Genomic DNA, 22968 nt, shown 5'->3' with positions numbered 1-22968 from the left:
GTAATATAGCATAATATAGCACAGCGTGTAGCGAGGTGCCTACAAGGGGTAAATGTGCCTTCCTTCGTAAGCTGTGCTAATTTCCTCATGTTAGTTGAGCCAGCCAAGTGCCAATTGTTACAATGTTTTGATGCCTTCCTGTATCTTTAGGTTGATCTGAGAGCTAGGGGGTAACCAGGCTGTAAAGATTACCCTTTCTTTCTCCATTTTTGGCAAGATTACCGTCCCTTACAGGTCAACCAACATAAAAAGGGCCGTCTCCAAGCCCCCTTTTGGGGTAATGGGGGGGGGGTGAAATGGGAGCCTAAGTGGGGCACCTGGTGTGGGTCCTAAGCCTGGAGACCTCATGGAGTTGTAGATGATGATCATGGACTTGCTGCCTTTATGGATTACTGCCAATTATGTACTCTAAAGGACTTGCACTAGCAAATAGCTCACCTACACAAAATCTGACAGCTCTCCCTAAAATACTCCAACAAGCACTGAAAAATGGCTGCTGGTAATCCACCCTTTTGTATAGTGAGGGGGTTGTCAACAAAGCCCCCATTACTGGCCCATCTAAATCAGCTGACATATGTTCAAAGGCCTAGATAATGTATGCAGTGCATTATGATTACAAAGAATTAGGCCCATTGAATTACTGCGTTGGTTGCTGAGACTGAGAACCTCGAACACACACAGGGTTCCCCTCAAACCCATTGTAGACCTAAAGCTTATCCCTAATCTGTTACCTCTTTATCATATACAGTAGGGTTTAGGAGGGCAGTATTTTCAGTATGAAGTGAAGATAAAGAACATTGGGGCATGATCTCAGTCCAGCAAGAAATAACATAAGAAACTGTTAGTTTACTGACAGAATAGTGGATGCTTGGAACAGACTTTCAGAAGAGATGGTAAATAAGTTTAAACTGAACTTGTAAAGTGTTACTAAACCCACAACAGTAAAATCAGTCTGTATATGCAGTAAAGCATGCTTGTTATACTCACTGTGAAATCTAAGGGGTTAATCCTCTGTATCGTGTAAAAAGGCTGTTTAATCCTGTCCTTTTTGATTATCCCCTTCTTCCACTGTCCCCAAACCATCTCCTGATAGAACAGAGCCTTGGAGTCCCTCTGCACATGCTCAGTGTGGTGTGTATTGCTTAAGAGGTTTTTTTTGGGAAGGTGCATTTGATCAGCACAGGGCCAATCAGCACTATCCAGACAGAGGGTCAGAGGTCCTGCAGCCTCATAGGACAATCAGAGCAGAACAAAAACGCCTCCTACAAGCTTTAACCAGACACTGATAGAAGTCACAAGACTGCTATATACTGCCGATGAGAAAAGGTATTTAGAAGTTTATATTTACTAAAGATATTGCATTTCCAATATATGTGTACTATGGGAGACCAGATATAGTGAATGCAGGCTCCTGGGGAGACCAGATATAGTGAATGCAGGCTCCTGGGGAGACCAGATATAGTGACTGCAGGCTCCTGGGGAGACCAGATATAGTGAATGCAGGCTCCTGGGGAGACCAGATATAGTAAATGCAGGCTCCTGGGGAAACCAGATATAGTGAATGCAGGCTCCTGGGGAGACCAGATATAATGAATGCAGGCTCCTGGGGAGACCAGATATAATGAATGCAGGCTCCTGGGCTTAGTAACACTTTAAGCCCACTCTAACTAATCACTATTTTAAAAGATCCTAAGCTAAATGCCTCTTTTACTTACCTAAATTTGTGATCATGTGATCACTTTCTTTTATTTTGCTTAAAGTTTTGGCGTGGGGGGGCTTAAATAAATAAGCAGATTTTTTTTAGTTTAAGGTTGGTTTTAAGAAACCTGAGGCCTCTATCCAGGTGTAGCGTGTGGTGGGCTAAGTAAAAGTATAAAGGTGTCAGTTAATTTTCCCAATGTATTAGAACAGGGTTGCTTGTGGGCTGAACAGCCCACATGAGGTGTTGCTGTCACAATGATACCTCTCTAACATCCAGCAAAGTTACCAGTGCCAATCCAGGCCTGCAAAAGAACCAATTTCCATCAGAAAAATAATTTGGGCTGGGTAGGGTGAGTAAATGTTCATCAAACTATTGGGGTGGTCACAGAAATGGTTTGTTCTGGGGAGTGGCTAATAAATGAGGCAGGCTTAAGCTTCTTATGAATTAAATAATGGTTTCTTCACACTGTCAAAAGACATGCTGGTAAGTTATTTGGCTGATGTGAATGAATATTATGTAAAGCACCACATAAAATTGATGGTGCTAGACCTATGATATATTAATTAAAAGTGATTGTAAACCTCTGAAATTAAAAATGAATAAAGCATATCCCTCCATAGTGTGTACTTGCCTTGATACATAGCACCTGGTGTGTTTCCTATCTGCTCTCTCCTTCCTCTGCTATCTGCATGAGTCACTTCTAATGAACCCCCCATCCCAGTACACACAGCAAGCGATTGAAAGCCTCAGCTGTGCATGTTTCCCTATGACACTGTGTATAAGGGGTGTGCCTTTTCCCTCCACTCAGGTCTCAGATTACACTCAGCTCTGTGGTGTGCAATCAGATCCCGCCCCTGCCTATTAAAGCTGAGAGATGATATGTAAATTATCCGCTTTGAAGGGCTGTAGAGGAGAGGTGGCTGCAGATAAACAGGTACAACTAATTTAGGAGGATTGCTTTATCTTTGTGTTTCTGAGACTAGTCACCAGGTATTTGTAAGGGTTTAAAACCACTTAAATTTGTGTAAAACCAGGACTTTAAAAAAAAAAAAATTTAATCTGCTTGGGTTTTTCTTTTAATTTTTTCTTCACAATGTCCACCGATTTACACCCTACGTGAACGTGCGTTATTGAAGCTCAGGTGGTGTTATGTATGGGTATTTATGGTGCACCTGCTGTGATGACATGTTGCCCTTCTAGGTGAATCTGATTGACTTTTGAGTTGTGACAGTTGGGTATAACCTCTCCTGATCCTCTATACATACTCGCCCCGGGTGCCTCTCTGTACCTTTGTGATTAGGTTAACAGTTTGCCCAATACTGCTTGCCTCAGCGTGTTCTCATTTGTCCCTGGCCGCACCTCACTAATCCTTGCTGGCCCCCCCTTTTCTCTCTCTGAGTACAGCCCCCGCCTCTGTGTGGAGCACACATTTACACATGCATGCATGCACACACAGTGACACGCACATACCTCAGTATACACTCTGCACAGCCAGACAGACAATCAGCACCGAGAAGTCGAAATGGCAGCAGGGGGGAACCTTAAAATGCTTCGCTTGGGCAAGAGGACCTGGGAGGAGGGAGGATATCCAGACATCCAGGTAAATCCCCAGCTGCCCTTGACCCTTAGCCCTAACACTACCAGCAGACCATCTGTAATACCTGCTACTGTACACTGTACATATTCATGCATTAGACACCATGAGATGTAAAGTTTGTATTAAGTCATCTGTGATGTGAGAAAAAAAGTAGAAATTAAGTTATATATTTTATTGCTGAAGAGACTAATATTGCAAGCTTTCTTGATGACAGGTCTGTTTTATCAGCAGTAATGCGTGGTAGCCTATGATAGCAAGAAAATGAAGATTTAATATATGCATTTTATTGATGAACTGGATTTATAATTAGGGCAAGTTTCCAAAAATACTCAGTTCTTCATGTTAGGCATAATGTCATCAATATACCCGATAAAATATGTTTTATATCTGAATATGTTTTAGTGCAAGTTCTCTGTGTCAGGCATGGGGTAATCATTATGGCAGATGAAGGTAATGAAGATGTGGTATTGGAATACATTTTAGTACAAGCTTTCAAGAATTCTCTCTTTTCCTTGTTGGGCATGGTGGCATCATTATACCCAATAAAGATTCTTGACCTATTCAATCTTCTAGAGTACCCTGTTCTCTTTGTCAGCCATAGAAATATCACTTTATCCAATGAAGATACACTGTATTAGTCAATTTAATATATTTTAGTGCCAGCTTTGGAGAATACTGAGTTCTGTTGTTAGGCAATGGGTCATCATTATACCCAATAAAGATACCGTGTATTCGTCAATTGAGCATTTTGGTGCAAGCTTTCCAGAATACTCTGTTCTCTTGGTCAGGCATTGGGTTATCGTTATCATTATACCCAACAAAGATACCTTGTATTAGTCAAATCAATACATTTTGCGGACAGATTTTGAGAATACTTTTTCTGTTAAGCATAGGGTCATCATTAAACCCTACAAAGATACCTTGTATTAGTCAGTTGAATAATGAATATATTTAAGTGCCAGATTTCAAGACTACTCAGTTCTTTCTGTTAGGCATCGGGTCATCATTATACCTCATAAAGATACCTTGTATTAGTCAATTGACCATCTTTTAGTGCCAGCTTTTGAGAATACTCTGTTCTCTTTGTCAGGCATCGGGTCAACATCATACCCAATAAAGATACCTTGTATTCGAATATCTTTTAGTGCCAGCTTTCGAGAACGCTTAGCTCCCCTTCCCATGGGGTCATCATTATATCCAATGCCGATACGCTTTATTAGTCAATTTAATATATTTTAGAGCCAGCTTTTGAGAATACTCAGTTCTCTTTCATGGAGCCATCATAACTAATAAAGATACTTTGCATTAGTCAATAAGACATATTTTAGTGTCAGCTTTGTTAGGCATGGTGGTCATCATTATACCCCATAGAAATATCTTGTATTTGTCAATTGAATATGTGTTAGTGCCAGCTTTCGAGAACACTCTGTTCTCTTTGTCAGGTATTGGATCATCATTATTCCCAACGAAGATACTTTATATTAGTCAATTGAATATACTTTATTTCCAGCTTTCAAGGATACTCAGTCCCCCCTGTTAGGCATTGATGTCATCAATATTCCCAATAAAAATACCTTATATTAGTCTATGGAATATATTTCAGTTCGAGATTTGGAGAAGTTCTCTTTGTAAGGCGTGGGGTCATCATTATACCCAATGAAGAGAAGTTTTATTAGTCAACTGAATATATTTTAGCACCAGCTTTGAGTATGATCTTTCTCTTTGTTAGGCATTGTCTTATCAATATGCCAGATGAAGATAATTTATTTTGGCCATTTGAATACACTGTAGTGCAAGCTTTCGGGAATACTTATGGAGCATGGAGTCATCATTATATCTGATAAAAATAACTTGTATTAGTCAACTGAATACATTTTAGTGCAAGCTTTTGAGAATATTCAGTTTCTTTTTTTTTTTTGGGCATAATGTCATCATTACCTGATGAAGATACTTCAAACCATTTAATTATATATTAGAGTGCAAATTTTCGAGAATACTCCACTCTCTTTGTCAGGCATGCTGCCACCATTTTACTCAATGAAGATACTTCATATTGCCCAGTTGAATGTATTTTAGTGCAAGCTTTTGAGAATACTCAGTTTTATTGTTTTCAGGCATAAAGTCATCATTATACCTGATAAAGATACCTTATATTAGTCAACTTAATATCATTTAGTGCAAGCTTTTGAGAATGAGAATAATTAGTTTGTTTTTATTTTTTGGGGTGCAGTGTCATCATTTACCCAATGAAGATACTTCTTATTGTTAATTTAAATATATTTTAGTGCAAGATTTCAAGAATACTCAGTTTTCTTTAAAAGACACAATGTAATTATCATATACCCAATGAAGATACCTCATATTGGCCATTTGAATATACTGTATTTTACTGCAAGCTTTTGAGAATACTCAGATCTTCCTACCTGCCAGCCAACATTACGCCCACTAAGATATAATTAATTGGCCATCCACATTATATTTTTAAGCAAGCTGTCAAAAATACTTCTTTCTTAACTGGAGTTTTATGAAAATCATTAACTTAAAAGCATTCAGTTAGCCAATAAACAGCATTCCAAATCTTTGTCCATCATTGCATGATGAAGTGACTCAAGCTATACTGAAGGCTTAAAATTTTATGAACCCATTGACATTCATGATTGCTACCTGATCCAGGCTGAAGCTTCTTATCCATTAGCTAAACCGTCCGATGAGTGTGTACACATGCATGTTCATATAATAGAAGCATGTCTATTGGTGGGCAGCACGGTGGTGTAGTGGTTAGCACTTTCACCTAGCAGCAAGAGGGTCACTGGTTTGAATCCCAACCACGACACTACCTGCCTGGAGTTTGCATGTTCTCCCTGTGCCTGCGTGGGTTTCCTCCAGGTACTCCGGTTTCCTCCCACACTCCACAACAGACATGCTGGTAAATTAATTGAATCCTGTATAAAAAAAAAAAATTGGCCCTACTGTGTATGTATGTGAGTTAGGGACCTTAGATTGTAAGCTCCTTGAGGGTAGGGACTGATGTGAATGTACAATGTATATGTAATGCGCTGCGTAAATTGACAGCGCTATATAAGTACCTGAAATAAATAAATAAATATCTCAAAAGCAAAAACTGGTCAGTGATAGACATGAATATAACTTATCTATGGCTTAGCTAAAAAAAAACCTTTGTCAAGTTATTATAGAACTACGTTCCACATCACCTAAGATAAAATCCTAGTTACCCACAGAAACTAGTGGACAGTTCCTTTAAATGGTCCAACACAAAATAATTAGCCTTCTGTTTAACAGTATCCGATATCATAACAGTAGGCTCTATTTTTTTTCTCTTGCAACCACATATCCTAACCTCCACTTGAAGTTTCAATAATTAAACTGACCCTGTTCCGCTTTTAGGATTAACGACAGAATTGGTTGGGAACTACAACAAGTAGGGAAATATTAATTGTTACGACAGTGCTTTATTTTCAGAAGAGATTAGTGTCATGCGGTATAACGGTAATAGCTGTCAGACACGCCGCCAGGGATGCGAATGTGTGATGGGAAATGGCGGTACAGCTGCACCAGACTGAACTTGCGCAGTGCTATCTAAAATTCTGTATGTAGGTCAACATGAACTGAAAATAAGGAATTACTATGGCGAGAGTGGAGAGTGTTATGTAAGTTGCGGCGCAGTGGGCTGGAGGATGGAAAGGATAATAAAATATGGACAAGAAACATTTATTCATTGGCTGAGTGCCGTATCCTACAGCACAGAGGAGGGGGAGGAGGCTCCCTATGGTGGTGGGTCAGATAAGGTTATATAGCAGATTACAGAGACAAAGCGTATTTGCTTGTATCGGGGCGGAGTTATTGTGATTGACGTGCGAGGAGAGACAAACTTGGCATGGGGATGCAGCACACACACTTACTGCTGCTCAATGCACATTTTATTAATGTTATCTGAACACAACTTAAAATGAGAACATAAAATGTACTGGGGCAACTGAGCTTATATGAGGATATCATGGTATGTGGAAGTTGAGAAAAAAGTCTGAGTGCTTCAGGAACTTATTTTGGGTCTATGTAGACGGGCTTTGGGCTTGTGTGGATGGCATCAGTTTGAGATACTTCTGAGATCATTCAGAATTAGTTTATCTGCCGTTGACCTCCTTTTGACCTGCTTGTAAGCAGGTGCAGTGCTGCAGTATGTCCAACGACCTGAAGAGGGCACTGTGCCACTACCTCAGGCTTGCAGGAATCCACTGGGGACTAAGCTGTCCCCTGTCATGGGCTCCAGGTGGCCATTGGGGGAGGCTGGCGTCTTGTATTGGATGCCGACATCCTGTGAGACTTAGACCACCATCTTTGATACAGAGGTGCTTGACTTTTTGAGTCACTCCAGTGTTTCCGCAGTGTAAGGATAGGACAGGGACAAAGCCCTGTTTGGCAGGAAGAGAATATGTGTAGTGCTAGGAAAAAGGAACCAGGTGAGAACGGCTTGCACAGGTTTCCCTTACAGGGCATCACTTTTCACCAGCTTCCTGGAATGTTCCTTCTACCACCAGCTGGGCATCCAGCGGAGACTTTCAGAAGACTCAGAGCAATATACATATACTGGTACCTCCCCTAAAGGAAAACAATATGTAAGTCTACATTACAGTATATTGCTTTAGCCAAAGTACCCATGCACCAAAAAAGTGTAAAAAAGTAAAAAACACAGGAAACAGTTTTTGACAAGTCCTTTTTAAAAAAAAAAAAAAAAAGTGTTGTTCAATATAAATCCATCGTCAATCACAAAGCCTGCCGACCCGAAAAATAGAAAAAATGCAAAAAACGCTTTGCTTCCTAAGAGGCCACCCGCAATATGCCCGCTCTTCAGCTTTGACAGTTCTTTTATAGGCAAGGGGCCGGGCCACCCAGTTACGTCACCCAGTGGCACCGCCCCCTTCTGACATCACATGAAGTCAGTTGACATCAGAAGGGGCGGTACCACTGGGTGACCCGAGCCTTCTGGCCCTGTCCCTTGTCTATAAAAGAAGAAAGCCGAAGATTAGGCATACGCCGAGTAGCCTCTTAGGAGGCGAAGCTTTTTTTTTTAATTTAAATTTTTCGGGTCCGGCGGGCATTGTGATTGACGAGGGACACTATTTTTTTTTTAATAAAGGACTTGTCAAAAACTGTTTCCTGTGGTTTTTACTTTTTTACACTTTTTGGGGAATGGGTACGGGTACAATGTACCCAATACCCATTCCCATTAGGGGGGCGGAATCTGGGGGCCCCTTTGTCAAAGGGGGCTTCCAGATTCCGATATGCCCCCCACCCGCAGACAACCACAGCCCAGGGTTGTTTGGAAGAGCCCCTTGTCCCCATCAAGGTACATTGGGGGGCACCCTAAAGCACCCTCCCCATGTTAAGGGCAAGTGGCCTGATATGGTTCAGGAGGGGGGGTGCTCTCTCATCCCCCCCTTTCCTGGCCTGCCAGGCTGCAAGGGTCTGGTGTGAATTTTGGGGGGAACCCCACGCCATTTTTTTGTTTTTTCAATTCTGGCATGGAGTTTCCCTTAAAATCTATACCGGACCCAAAGGGACCGGTATAGATTTTTGAGGGGACCCCACCCTGTTTTTTTTTTATTTTGTCATAGGGTTCCCCTTAACCATTTAAATACAGGGCAATTTCACCCCCTTCCTGCCTAGACCAATTCCCCCCCCCCCCTCCTCATTGGCTCACTGGCTGTGATTGATGGCAGTGAGAGGAATGCTGTCCCATCATTGGTGTTAGTGAGAGGAATAGTGCCCCATCATTGGTGCCAGTGGGAAGCATTCTGTCAGTTGGTATTCAAGGGAGGAATGGTGCCGCATCATTTGTATCAGTGGCTGGCATAGTGCCCCATTATTGGTGTCAGTGGGAGGAATAGTGTCCCATCATTGTTATCAGTGGAAGGAATAGTGTCCCATCAATAATAAATACAGGGCAATTTCACCCCCTTCCTGCCTAGACCAATTCCCCCCCCCCCCCTCCTCATTGGCTCACTGGCTGTGATTGATGGCAGTGAGAGGAATGCTGTCCCATCATTGGTGTTAGTGAGAGGAATAGTGCCCCATCATTGGTGCCAGTGGGAAGCATTCTGTCAGTTGGTATTCAAGGGAGGAATGGTGCCGCATCATTTGTATCAGTGGCTGGCATAGTGCCCCATTATTGGTGTCAGTGGGAGGAATAGTGTCCCATCATTGTTATCAGTGGAAGGAATAGTGTCCCATCATTGGTATCAGTGGGAGTAATGCTGTCCCATTATTGTTGTCAGTAGGAGGAATAGTGCCCCATTGTTGGAATTCAAGGGAGGAATGGTGCCGCATCGTTTGTGTCAGTGGGAGGAATGCTACCCTATCATTGGTGGCAGTGGGAGGAATGCTGTCACATCATTTGTGTCAGGGAGAAGCATGTTGTCCCATCATTGGTGTCAGTGAGAGGAATGCTGTCACATCATTGGTTTTAGTGGGAGGCATGCTGTCCCATCATTGGTGTCAGTAGGAGGAATGGTCCCACATCATTGGTATTCAAGAAAGAACTGGTGCCCCATCATTTGTGTAAGTGGGAGAAATGCTGTTCCATCATTGGTGTCAGTGGCAGGAATAGTGCCCAAACGTTGGTATTCAAGGGAGGAATGGTGCCGCATCGTTTGTATCAGTGGCTGGAATAGTGCCCCATTATTGGTGTCAGTGAGAGGAATGCTGTCCCATCATTGGTGTCAGTGGGAAGCATGGTGTCCCATCATTGTTGTCAGTAGGAAGGAATAGTGCCCCATTGTTGGTATCAATGGGAGTAATAGTACCCCATCAGTGCTGTCAGTGGATAGAGTGGTGTCCCAAGTACCAGATAAAGGTGAGCAAAGGGCTGTCCGCAGTTTGGACACCTCTGAATTAGAGGATAACTCTTGTAAAGGTACAGTTTTAAAATTAACCTGTCGTAAGTTACATAGACTGCCATTGGTGATGAAAGTTGCCTGGATGTCATGTTGGTCCTTTGGCTACTGTATCGGGACTGGCTCCCAATCATTTAACCACTGTGACAGCCAATCACAGTGGTCACATGATCGTCAATCCTTCCTGCCCCCAGGCATTCAGAACTTTTTAAAGGGATGCCATGGCGGTCGGTAATGGGTCAGTGGACATCAGTGTGTGTGTTATTTTCCATATGTACAAACATATCACTATGAAATCCCGCCAATCACCTGATTTCCTGATTGGATGAATCTTTTCTAGTTACTCAAGCCATTAAATGATAATAAAATGATCGATGTCAGGGAAAGTTAAGGCTTCATGCACACTGGGCATTAAAATATGCCGCTTATCCAGGCGTTTGGCATTTTTTCTTTGTCTGTAGAAACAACCAGGACTGGTGCTAGACTATTTTGCACCTTAGGCAAGACCAGCTACTTGCACCCCCTCAATAAAACTTTAGGAATATTACCATGATGATATCATTACATTAACCACTTCTGGACCAGAAGGATTTGCCCCCTTCCTGACCAGGCCATATTTTGTGATTCGGCACTGCGTTAATTTAATGGACAATTGCGCGGTCATGCGATGCTGTACCCAAATAAAATCAATGTCCTTTTTTTTCCCACAAATAGAGCTTTCTTTTGGTGGTATTCAATCACCTGTGCGATTTTTGTTTTTTGCGCTATAAATAAAAAAATAGCGACATTTCTGGGAAAAAAAACAATATTTTTCACTTTCTGCTATATAACATTCTCAAAAAAATACAACATTTTTTAACATTTTTCTGCTACATATTTTTGGTAAAAAAAAAAAACGCAATAAGCGTTTTGATTGGTTTGCGCAAAAGTTATTGCGTCTACTAACTACGGGGAAGATTTATGGCATTTTTATTGTTTTTTTTTTTTACTGGTAATGGTGGCGATCTGCGTTTTTTTGTGGGACTGCGACATTGCGGCGGACAGATCGGACCCCTGACTGACATTTTTGACACCTTTGGGGGGACCAGTGACATTACTACAGTAATCAGTGCTTAAAATATGCACTGTTACTGTAATAATGACACTGGCAGAGAAGGGGTTAACACTGTGGGTGATCAAGGGCTTAAATGTGAGCCTAGGAGAGTGATTATAGCTGTATGGGGGTTGGGTTTGTGAAATGACCATAGAGACCTGTGATCCTATATAGAAGGATCACGGGGCTCTGTGATCATTCCAGAGAAAAGAACGGTCAGCTGTGTTTACAACAGCTGACCGTTCTTCTCTCTCAGCAGGGAGCGATTGCGGGTGTCAGGCGGCAATCAGAGCCGCCTGCCTGGTGCATCGGAGTCCCCGCTGCCGAGTGACATGCGCTCGGCCCCTAGCTGCAGGCGAGCGACCAACATAGGTTTACATCGGTTTGCGCAGGAGGACCACACTGCCTCAGTAAATAGGGGCGGGCAGTCGGGAAGAGGTTAAAAAAGCATATGATTTCCAGTCCAACTACTGATAAATTTCAGCGTCAGCGGGCCGGTCCCCATATATAGAGGCTCTTTTTCTGTATCTTTAGCCTGATGAAAGAGCGTGCCTGCCTATAGACGGCACGGCGCATGCCCTGAAACGCGTCGCTCCAACTCCGGTGACGTCATCGCACTGATGCTGCGGGCCACGCGTGCACTTCAGCGCCATCTTGGAAGTGTCTTTCGTAAACACTCTGCAGCGTGGCTCCTTGGTGGGTAATCCTGCACAGCGTCCAAGACTGATACATTTATGATGAGCCCATTATCTACCTTGTTATGTGAATTGCCATTTGGCAGCCCTTATTTAATAAAAGATTTATACAAGCTCTTTTCCCCCTAGTTCTTTTTAAACCAGTGGCTATGGCTGCACCCTAGGCAGCAGTGCGCCCTAGGTGGCGGCCTAGTTCGCCTAGTGGTAGCACTGACCCTGGAAACAACTTTATATGAGCCTATGGGGTTGATTTACTAAAGGCAAACAGACTGTGCACTTTACAAGTGCAGTTGCTCCAGAGCTTAGTAAATGAGGTAAAGTTTTACTTTGCGAATACGATTTCACGTCAGGTGTTTTTAAGTGTACATTTTTCCAGTGTTTTGGGGAAAACGTTCATAAAAGCAAATGCACCCAAACACATGTACAATATGCTCCATAGGAATGTTTTTTCCTGCTGCTTTTTTTCTGCCAGCAGTTCTGGCATTTGTTCTGCTGCCTAGTGTGAATGGATCCTGCCTAGTGTGAATAGACCCCGCCTAGTGTGAATGGACCCTACCTAGTGTGCATGGACCCTGCCTAGTGTGAATGAACCCTGCCTAGTGTGCATGGACCCTGCCTAGTGTGCATGGACCCTGCCTAGTGTGAATGGACCCTGCCTAGTGTGAATGGACCCTGCCTAGTGTGAATGGACCCTGCCTAGTGTGCATGGACCCTGCCTAGTGTGAATGGACCCTGCCTAGTGAGAATGGACCCTGCCTAGTGTGAATGGACCCTGCCTAGTGAGAATGGACCCTGCCTAGTGTGCATGGACCCTGCCTAGTGTGAATGGACCCTGCCTAGTGGGAATGGACCCTGCTTAGTGTGAATGGACCCTGCCTAGTGTGAATGGACCCTGCCTAGTGTGAATGGACCCTGCCTAGTGTGCATGGACCCTGCCTAGTGTGAATGGACCCTGCCTAGTGTGCATGGACCCTGCCTAGTGTGAATGGACCCTACCTAGTGTGAATGGATCCTGCTTAGTGTTCATGGACCCTGCCTAGTGTGAATGGACCCTGCCTAGTGTGCATGGACCCTGCCTAGTGTAAATGGACCCTGCCTAGTGTGCATGGACCCTGCCTAGTGTGCATGGACCATGCCTAGTGAGAATGGACCCTGCCTAGTGTGAATGGACCCTGCCTAGTGTGAATGGACCCTGCCTAGTGTGAATGGACCCTACCTAGTGTGCATGGACCCTGCCTAGTGTGCATGGACCCTGCCTAGTGTGCATGGACCCTGCCTAGTGTGAATGGACCCTGCCTAGTGTGCATGGACCCTGCCTAGTGTGCATGGACCCTGCCTAGTGTGAATGAACCCTGCCTAGTGTGCATGGACCCTGCCTAGTGTGCATGGACCCTGCCTAGTGTGAATGGACCCTGCTTAGTGTTCATTGACCCTGCCTAGTGTGCATGGACCCTGCCTAGTGTGCATGGACCTTGCCTAAAATTGGCACTTGCACTGCCTTTCATATGAATCCTTGTTTTCTCTTTTGCTGTCCAGTATCTCTTATCACTGCCAACAGTTAAGCCCTGATGAAGAAGGAATTGTTATCCCCCAAAACATGTTGGCCGTACCTTTTGACATTTCTTTAACAACTTCTGGACCGGAAGGATTTGTCCCTTTAACCACTTAAGCCCCGGAAGATTTTACCCCCTTCCTGACCAGGGGGTATTTTGCGATTCGGCACTGCGTGACTTTAACGGACAATTGCGCGGTCGTGCGACGCTGTACCTAAACGAATTTGACGTCCTTTTTTTCCCACAAACAGAGCTTTCTTTTGGTGGTATTTGATCACCTGTGCGATTTTTTGATCACGCGCTATAAACAAAAAAAGAGCGTCAATTTTGCAAAAATAACAATATTTTTCACATTTTTTTATATGAAATTCCCCCCCAAAAAAAAGTAAAAATCAAAATTTTTTAAAATTTTCGGCCAATTTGTTTTATGCTACATATGTTTGGTAAAAAAAAATTGCAAAAAGCGTATTTTGATTGGTTTGCGCAAAAGTTATCGCGTTTACTAACAAAGGGAAAGATTTTTGTCATTTTTGTTGTTTTTTTTTAACGCGTAATGGCGGCGATCTGCGATTTTTTTTGCGGTACTGCGACATTGGGGCGGACAGATCGGACCCTTGACTGACATTTGTGACACTTTTGGGGTTACCAGTGACATTTCTACAGTAATCAGTGCTATACATATGCACTGTTACTGTAAAAATACACTGGTTGTGAAGGGGTTAACTTTATTTGGAAGGGAGGGGCTGTGTGTATCCCTAGGGGCGTGCTTTCTACTGTGATTGGCTGTGGCTTGAGCTGTAAGGACACTGATCAACGGATCTACATACTAGATCCGTTTTATCAGTGTCTTTACAGCGAGGAGAATGACAGGCAGCTTGTTTACACAAGCTGCCTGACATTCTCCCTCTCCCCCGCCGATCGCCGAGTGACCGGCGGACATCGGGTCCGCTGGTCACACGCGCGGGGGGGCTCCGTGACTACGCGGGAGCGGGAGCGCACCTCCGGGGGCGCGCGCTCGCTCCCTAGACCCTCACAAGCTAGTGACGTAGCCCTACGTCACTTTGCCTGTGAGGGGCTGACTGCCGACGTAGATCGGCGTTAGGCAGTCGGCAAGTGGTTAATGACCAGGCCATTTTTTGCAATTTGTTACTGCATTATTTTTACTGACAATTGCACGGTCGTGCAAAGCTGTACCCAAATAAAATTGATGTCCTTTTTTTCCCACAAATAGAGCTTTCTTTTGGTGGTATTTGATCATCTGTGCGATTTTTAGTTTTTGCGCTATAAACAAAAAAATAGTGACAATTCTGAAAAATAAAGTTTCACTTTCTGCTATATAACATTTCCCCAAAAAAATTAAAAATCTGATTTTTTCATCCTTTCATCCCAAAAGGCGTATGGTGATTGGTTTGAACCCAGAAACATGTTGGCCTTTTATGATACATAAGTGTGAATAAAATTAAATCTAAGCTTTATATGTTCTGCTTTTAGCGTTTTCTAACTTGCACACCCTGCAATAGAAACTTGATAGGGGCTCAACCACTTACCTATGCTCAGGGCTATTTTCCAGCACTGAGCCCTTTCAGCATGCAAAAGAAACCTTTGCTAATATCTGATTCTAATTTTTTAATAAAAACTTCCAGGCATTCAAAAAAGATGAATTTGCCCCGTTTGTCTAAATAGCTCTGTTTTAGTAGATGTGAGCAACACATGCCAGCCATGTCAGCCCACCCACCCTAAGATACACAGTGTGACCTTGATTTTTACCCCTCTCACCCTACATGATGTAGAAGTCTCCCCTTATTCTTCACATACATCAGTGACTTGATCGAGACCCTCTGCCCTGCATAGTCGTTATGTGTCCCCTTTCATGCACATGTGTAAAACGCAGTAAATCTTTGTGTTGCGGTTTTGGTTACTCTTTATAAAATGTTGCTAATATTTATTTATCGGTATCGCATAACACTAAGCGGTCAGTGGACGAATGTCATTTGTGCAGGCTGCTCAAATAGATCAATAGATCAATTCCTATGATCACCATCTCCATTTGTGACCAAAATGTAGTATAATTTTTCATTTAGGTATTTCAGAAAACTATACTGCATTTTGGCCACTAGATGGAGCTGATAATCATAAGAATTAACCACTTCTGGATGGAAGATTTTCCTCCTTAATGATTCGGCACTGCATTACTTTAACAGACAATTGCGTAGTTGTGCGACGCTGTACCCAAATAAAATTGATGTCCTTTTTTTCCCACAAATAGAGCTTTCTTTTGGTGGTATTTGGTGGAATTTGATCATGTGTGCGATTTTTAATTTTTTGCGCTATAAACAAAAAAAGAGCGACAATTCTGAAAAAAAAACAACAATATTTTCACTTTCTGCTATATAACATTCCCAATAAAAAATGTAAAAATCAAAATGTTTTAACATTTTAGGCCAATTTGTATTTTGCTACATATTTTTGGTAAAAAAAAAAAAAAAAATTGCAATAGGCGTACTTTTATTGGTTTGCGCAAAAGTTATCACATCTACTAACTACGGGAAAGATTTATGTCATTTTTATTGTTTTTTTTTTTTACTAGTAATGGCGGCGATCTGCGATTTTTAGCGGGACTGTGACATTGCGGCGGACAGATCGGACACCTAACTGACATTTTTGACACTTTTGGGGGGACCAGTGACATTACTACAGTAATCAGTGCTATAAATATGCACTGTTACTGTAATAATTACACTGGCAGGGATGGGGTTAACACTGTGGGTGATCAAGGGGTTAAATGTATACCTAGGGGAGTGTTTCTAACTGTATGGGGGTTGGGCTTGTGAAATGATCCCAGAGACATGTGATCCTGTATAGGAGGATCACAGGAGCTCTGTGATCATTCCAGGGAGAAGAACGGTCAGCTGTGTTTATAATAGCTGACAGTTCTTCTCTCTGAGCGGGCAGTGATCGCGGGTGTCAGGCGGCAATCGGAGCCGCCTGCCCTCTGCATCAGAGTCCCCACTGCCGAGTTGGGATGGGAGTGCGTTGGCGGTGGCGTGCGCTCACCCCCTAGCTGCAGGTGCTTGACCGAAGTAGACCTACGTCATTTTGCGCAGGAGGGCCGCCCTGCTGCAGTAAATTGGCAGTGGGCGGTCCGGAAGCAGTTATTGAAAAGGATATTTTTGGCACTATGTTATTTTAACAGACAATTGCGCAGTTGTGTGACGCTGTACCCAAATAAATTTGATGTCCTTTTTTCCCACAAATAGAGCTTTCTTTTGGTGGTATTTGATCACCTCTGCGATTTTTATTTTTTGCACTATAAACAAAAAATAAAAAAAAACAATATTTTTCACTTTCTGCTATATAAAAAAAAATTAAAAAATCTAATTTTTTCATCATTTTAGGCCAATTTGTATTCTGCTACATATTTTTGGTAAAAAAAAATCCCAATAAGCCTGTTTTGATTGGTTTGCGCAAAAGCTATCGCGTCTACAATCTAGGGGAAAGATTTATGTTATTTTTATTTTTTTTAACTAGTAATGGCGGCGATCAGCAATTTTTAGCAGGACTGCGACATTGCAGCGAACAGATCGGACCCCTGACTGACATTTTTGACACTTTTGGGGGGACCAGTGACATTACTACAGTAATCAGTGCTAAAAATATGCACTGTTACTGTACTAAAGACACTGGCAGGGAAGGGGTTAACCCAGGGGTGATCAAAGGGTTAAGCGTGAGCCTAGGGGGTGTTTTCTAACTGTGGGGGGTGGGTGGGGTTGTAATATCAACACAGAGACCTGTGATAAATAGGAGGAGAGAACAATGGTCTGCTGTGTTTACAACAGCAGACCGCCGCTCTGTCTCCATAGGGAGCGATCGCGGGTGCCTGGCAGTAATTGCGGTTACTTGGCTTCCCTGCTGGCGAGTGGGCGCAGGCAAGTGCCTCCGGTGGCACGTGCGCGCCCACAGGATCGATCCCGCGATTCACAGGAACCTGCGAACCTGCCACTGTATAACCAGTCCAGGGAGCTCGCTATGTCGGCACCCAAAGCTGACCCTCCATCGACGCCGGGTGCAGGCGCCGGCATCCTTACTAAGGGAGGCAGGAAGTGAAGCCTTGCACTGTGTGCTCCCCCCTCTTTCCCCTCCATAACACTTACCTGTCTTCTGTATCGATCCTTCGCCATTCCCGGCCGCAAGTCTTCTCCCTCTCTCTCCCTGGTCTCACAGGCTTGCTGAGAACAGAGAAACACATTGGCTGTTGCTGCCGTCAGTCAAATCCTGTGAGCAGAGAGCAGGGGATGGAGCTGAGCAGCGCTGTGTTTGTCAATGGATGCACACTGCCCACCTCGGAATCGAGCCCTGCATGTCTGCTCCCATAGCTTGCAACCCCCGATCCTCCATATAGAACAGTTGTGCTTTTTTTTTTTTGTACTCCATTCACCCTCCCCCAAAAGAAAATCCCCCCCCCCCCCAAACACCCCTAGGCCCAATCCACCACCCTCAATTTTTACCTAGACAAGGACCTGTCCTGCTCCTGCATCTTTCTGGGGAATCCTGGTCACAAATCCCTGGAGGGACAAACAGCGGCTGGAGGGTGGCCCTGGTGGTGTGTTGTTGGGGGCCGGCTGCAAGAAAGAGCTGGCTTCTAATGATGCGGGAAGGGAATATGGGGAAACAGGAGGGGACATGTGACAGCAGAGAAGCAGGAGGAGCAGCAAAAACAAAGCTGGATTCACTGGGCAGGCAAGTATGATTTCTTAAGCTAAACCTGCATAACAAATAAGAGGGGATAGAAACAAAAGCAGATGGGGGGTGGAGTTCATTTTTAACTTTATTTCTGTGTAGTTTACGCCATTTATGGGGTTTTTTTTTCCCCTCTGATTTTCTAATGCTGAGAGAAATAGGAAATCTGGCACATATAATTCTGGGCTGTAGGGAGCACAAATTTGGGAGCACTGATTTGTAAAGGGAAGTGTAGGATGATGCAGTTTGTTCTCTGTCCAGTAGGTGGCGCTGTGTCACTGTGCTTATGGAGAGGATTCTCTAAAGGAAAATTGATCCTTAAGAGACTCCATTGGTGTCACAGAGGTTGCAGCTGTCTGATTGGACGCAGTGACATCTGGAAGCCATTTCTTTGATGGGACTCTATATATAGGGGTACTTGCACCATTTCAGCTTGCCTGGAGTGAGTGGATAGGTGAGGAACAGACATCCTGTCTATTGGGGAAACATAACAGTTCTGATTTCTCCCCAAGAATTCTGGCATCTGGGTCCACATTTGGGGACTTCCTAAAGAGGAAGTAATGTCTTCTGTTTTTTCTTTCTTTCCTGCAAAGTAAATGCATAATGTGCTAGTATGCATTGCATACTAGCACATTATGTGACACTTAGCTGCAAACAAAGCCTGCGTTGTCGCCGCTGGTGGTTAAATCTGGACAGATGGAAACCCTATTTTTCATCCGTCCAGGGGATCGGATCTGATCAGATGAGAGCAGACAGGCGGTCCGTTCTCATCCGATTCCCCCATAGAGAAGCATGGGGCTCTGCTCCCTCTACGCACAAAGAGCGGAGAGGGAGATGTCCCCTTCCTGCTCAGCGGGGATCTGTCTTTACGATCCCCCGCTGAGCAGCACGGATCCACCTACGGAGGCGGACTGTGTGAAAGGTCCCTAATGCTGAGTGAAATCACACGTACTGCTGATCACTGCCATTGCTGAGTAATCTGCTGTTCCAACACTGTGCTGTACTGAGTGCATTATCACTGCAACATTCATGACTGTATGGATCCTCAGTCTGTTATTTGCAATTACCTCTGTTAATTGCCCTTCAGTATACAAGAAATGATATAACCTTCTGGACTGAATGTCTGATCTCCCCAAGATTGGGTACCTCAGCCACCCACAGGCTGTAATAGTGATCTCTAGCAGTCTCATGTAATGTGTCTCTAGTTTGACTGTCTCTTCAAGTATGTCCTCCATTTACTTCAACTCCTATAGCATGTCTGCAGTCTCTAACCATCTCCTGTATCATGTCTGCAGTCTCTGACCATCCCTTGTATCCTGTCTGCAGTCTCTGACCATCCCTTGTATCGTGTCTGCAGCCTCTGACCATCCCTTGTATCATGTCTGCAGTCTCTGACCATCCCTTGTATCATGTCTGCAGTCTCTGACCCTCTCCTGTATCATGTCTGCAGTCTCTAACCATCTCTTGCATCATGTCTGCAGTCTCTGATCATGTCTGCAGTCTCTGACCATCTCCTGCATCATGTCTGCAGTCTCTGACTATCTCCTGCATCATGTCTGCAGTCTCTGACCATCTCCTGTACCATGTCTGCAGTCTCTGACCATCTCCTGTACCATGTCTGCAGTCTCTGACCATCTCCTGCATCATGTCTGCAGTCTCTAACCATCTCCTGCATCATGTCTGCAGTCTCTGTCCATCTCCTGCATCATGTCTGCAGTCTCTGTCCATCTCCTGCATCATGTCTGCAGTCTCTGACCATCTCCTATACTAGGACTGCTGTCTCTGAGCATCCCTTGTATCATGTCTGCAGTCTCTGTCTGTCTCCTGTATCATGTCTGCAGTCTCTGACCATCCCTTGTATCATGTCTGCAGTCTCTGACCATCTCCTGCATCATGTCTGCAGTCTCTGACCGTCTCATGTAATATGTCTGCAGTATCTGACTGTCTCCTGTATCATGTCTGCAGTCTCTGGCTGTCTCCTGTATCATGTCTGCAGTCTCTGACCATCCCTTGTATCATGTCTGCAGTCTCTGACCATCTCCTGCATCATGTCTGCAGTCTCTGACCCTCTCATGTAATATGTCTGCAGTCTCTGACTGTCTCCTGTATCATGTCTGCAGTCTGACTGTCTCCTGTATCATGTCTGCAGTCTCTGACCGTCTCCTGTATCATGTCTGCAGTCTCTGACCGTCTCCTGTATCATGTCTGCAGTCTCTGACCATCCCTTGTATCATGTCTGCAGTCTCTGACCATCTCCTGCATCATGTCTGCAGTCTCTGACCATCCCTTTTATCATGTCTGCAGTCTCTGACCATCCCTTGTATCATGTCTGCAGTCTCTGACCATCCCTTGTATCATGTCTGCAGTCTCTGACCATCCCTTGTATCATATCTGCAATCTCTGACCATCCCTTGTATCATGTCTGCAGTCTCTAACCATCTCCTGCATCATGTCTGCAGTCTCTAACCATCTCCTGCATCATGTCTGCAGTCTCTGATCATGTCTGCAGTCTCTAACCATCTCCTGCATCATGTCTGCAGTCTGACTGTCTCCTGTATCATGTATCATGTCTGCAGTCTCTGACCATCCCTTGTATCATGTCTGCAGTCTCTGACCATCTCCTGCATCATGTCTGCAGTCTCTGACCATCCCTTGTATCATATCTGCAGTCTCTGACCATCCCTTGTATCATGTCTGCAGTCTCTGACCATCCCTTGTATCATGTCTGCAGTCTCTAACCATCTCCTGCATCATATCTGCAGTCTCTGAGCATCCCTTGTATCATGTCTGCAGTCTCTGACCGTCTCCTGTAATATGTCTGCAGTCTCTTACTGTTTCTTGTATCATGTCTGCAGTCTCTAACCGTCTCCTGTATCATGTCTGCAGTCTCTGACCGTCTCTTGTATCCTGTCTGCAGTCTCTGACCGTTATCTATAGAATTACATTCCCTGAATATTATACGTGGCCCTTCAGTGATGGCCCAGGGCCACGTATAAGACTTTTATATCATGTAAATTGCCCAGCACTGCTATGAACAGTCTTCCCCTTTTGTCGTCATCCATGAACACGGCTGCAGGGAATCGCTGACTTTCGGTTTAGTAGAGTGATGCAATGTCACCTCCCATCCCCCAGAGGTCCCCACCATAGCAGGATGTGAGTGGTAGCAGCACAGACAATGAGCCTCAGTGAACAGAGACTCCTGTATATAGGGAAGTGTGCCTTACCCTGCACTGATCACTTTATTACAGCACAGCTATGCAGGTGAGTCTCCCCAGGTAAGAGAAGGGATCCTGAGCATTATATCGCTGACATAGGCTGGACCCATGTATGAGACTGAACCGCCTCCCCTACAGGAGATTTAACCCCTCGCTGACAGCTGCCTCAATCCCTGTTCCCAATCAGCATCTATAGAGAGGAGTTCAGTCTCTGACATGCAGCCAGAGGTCAGCTCTGTGATTGTTACATTGGATACATTGTATGTGGATTGCATGACAAGTTGCACCCCATTGTTTCTGCACTACTTTTAGTGATTTTCGGGTGCGATTTCCATAGACCTCTGTACATGAAGCCGCACAGATGTCACACAGTCACACCCCAAATTGCTCTGACATGCGGCTTTGTAATTGTGCGATTTCAGATGAAGTTGCATGATTTCAAAGCTTGCAGTCAATGTGAACGAGGGCTTAAAAGGAATCTAAACTTAATTACAACAATGTAACGTATCGCAGCTTACACCTTCTTAGATGTGGTGTCTGCATTTCTTTTATACGGTTACCAAAAGTATTGGGACGCCTGCCTTTACACACACAAGAAATTTAACCACTTAAGGACAGGACTATTTCTGACATTTGTTGTTTACAAGTTAAAATCAGTATTTTTTGCTAGAAAATTACTTAGAACCCCCAAACATATTATTTTATATATATATATATATATATATATATATATATATATATATATATATATATATATATATATATATATATATATATATATATATATATATGTTTGGGGGCTCTAAGTAATTTTTTAGCAAACAATACTGATTTTAACTTGTAAACAACAAGTGTCAGAAATAGTCCTGATCCTTAAAGGGGAAGTAAAGTCACTCAAAAAAAATGAGAAAAAAAAAAAAAGCCCTGTAAAGAGAAAGGCATAATGAGCTAGTATGCATCGCATACTAGCTCATTATGAAATGCTTACCTTAAAACGAAGCCCCTGCCATGCCGCCCCCTCAGCGACAGGACGGCCGACATGTTCGGCCGTCCTGCTTCTGGGTTTGCGTCCTCCGGCCATCTGATTGGCCGGAGGCACGATTACATCACTCCTGCGCGTGCGCCGCCGTTCACGGCATAGGACTCTGAAGGAACGGCACGGGTGGCCGTTCCTTCAGAGTGCATGCGCCGATGACGTCTTTGGCAGTATGCACTCTAAATATCTCCTAAACGGTGCAAGTTTGGGAGATATTTATAGCACCTTTTGGTAAGCCTTAATATAGGCTTACCAATAGGTAAAAGTTTGTGAAGTGGGTTTACAACCTCTTTAAGTGGTTAAATTTCTTGTGTGTAAAGGCAGGCGTCCCAATACTTTTGATATATATATATATATTATTATTTTTTATTTTTTTTTTTTTTTTTTTTAAGGAGACCCTAGAGAATAAAATGGGAGATCGTTGCAATA

At 43.8% G+C, this 22968-nt stretch overlaps 1 protein-coding gene across 4 annotated transcripts in view; it reads left to right on the top strand.

Annotated features, from left to right (window-relative positions):
• Nucleotides 1–3174: 3174 nt before the first annotated feature.
• The window catches only part of DNPEP (aspartyl aminopeptidase), an 85025-nt gene continuing 65231 nt past the window's right edge, over nucleotides 3175–22968 (top strand). Inside the window, exon 1 of one of the 4 annotated variants that reach the window (XM_082262057.1) lies at nucleotides 3175–3302. In XM_082262057.1, the coding sequence (XP_082118183.1) occupies nucleotides 3225–3302 (78 nt within the window). In that variant the 5' untranslated portion in view covers nucleotides 3175–3224. Of the gene's footprint in view, nucleotides 3303–21415; nucleotides 21564–22968 lie in introns of those variants that run through there. The other 3 variants (XM_082262058.1, XM_082262059.1, XM_082262060.1) reach the window with 3 other exon arrangements.

Source organism: Pelophylax lessonae (genome assembly GCF_965119305.1).
Source record: "Pelophylax lessonae genome assembly, chromosome: 6".
Lineage (NCBI taxonomy): Eukaryota > Metazoa > Chordata > Amphibia > Anura > Ranidae > Pelophylax > Pelophylax lessonae.
Note: the sequence above shows the minus strand (reverse complement) of the source record. Positions and strands in the feature narration are given on the sequence as shown.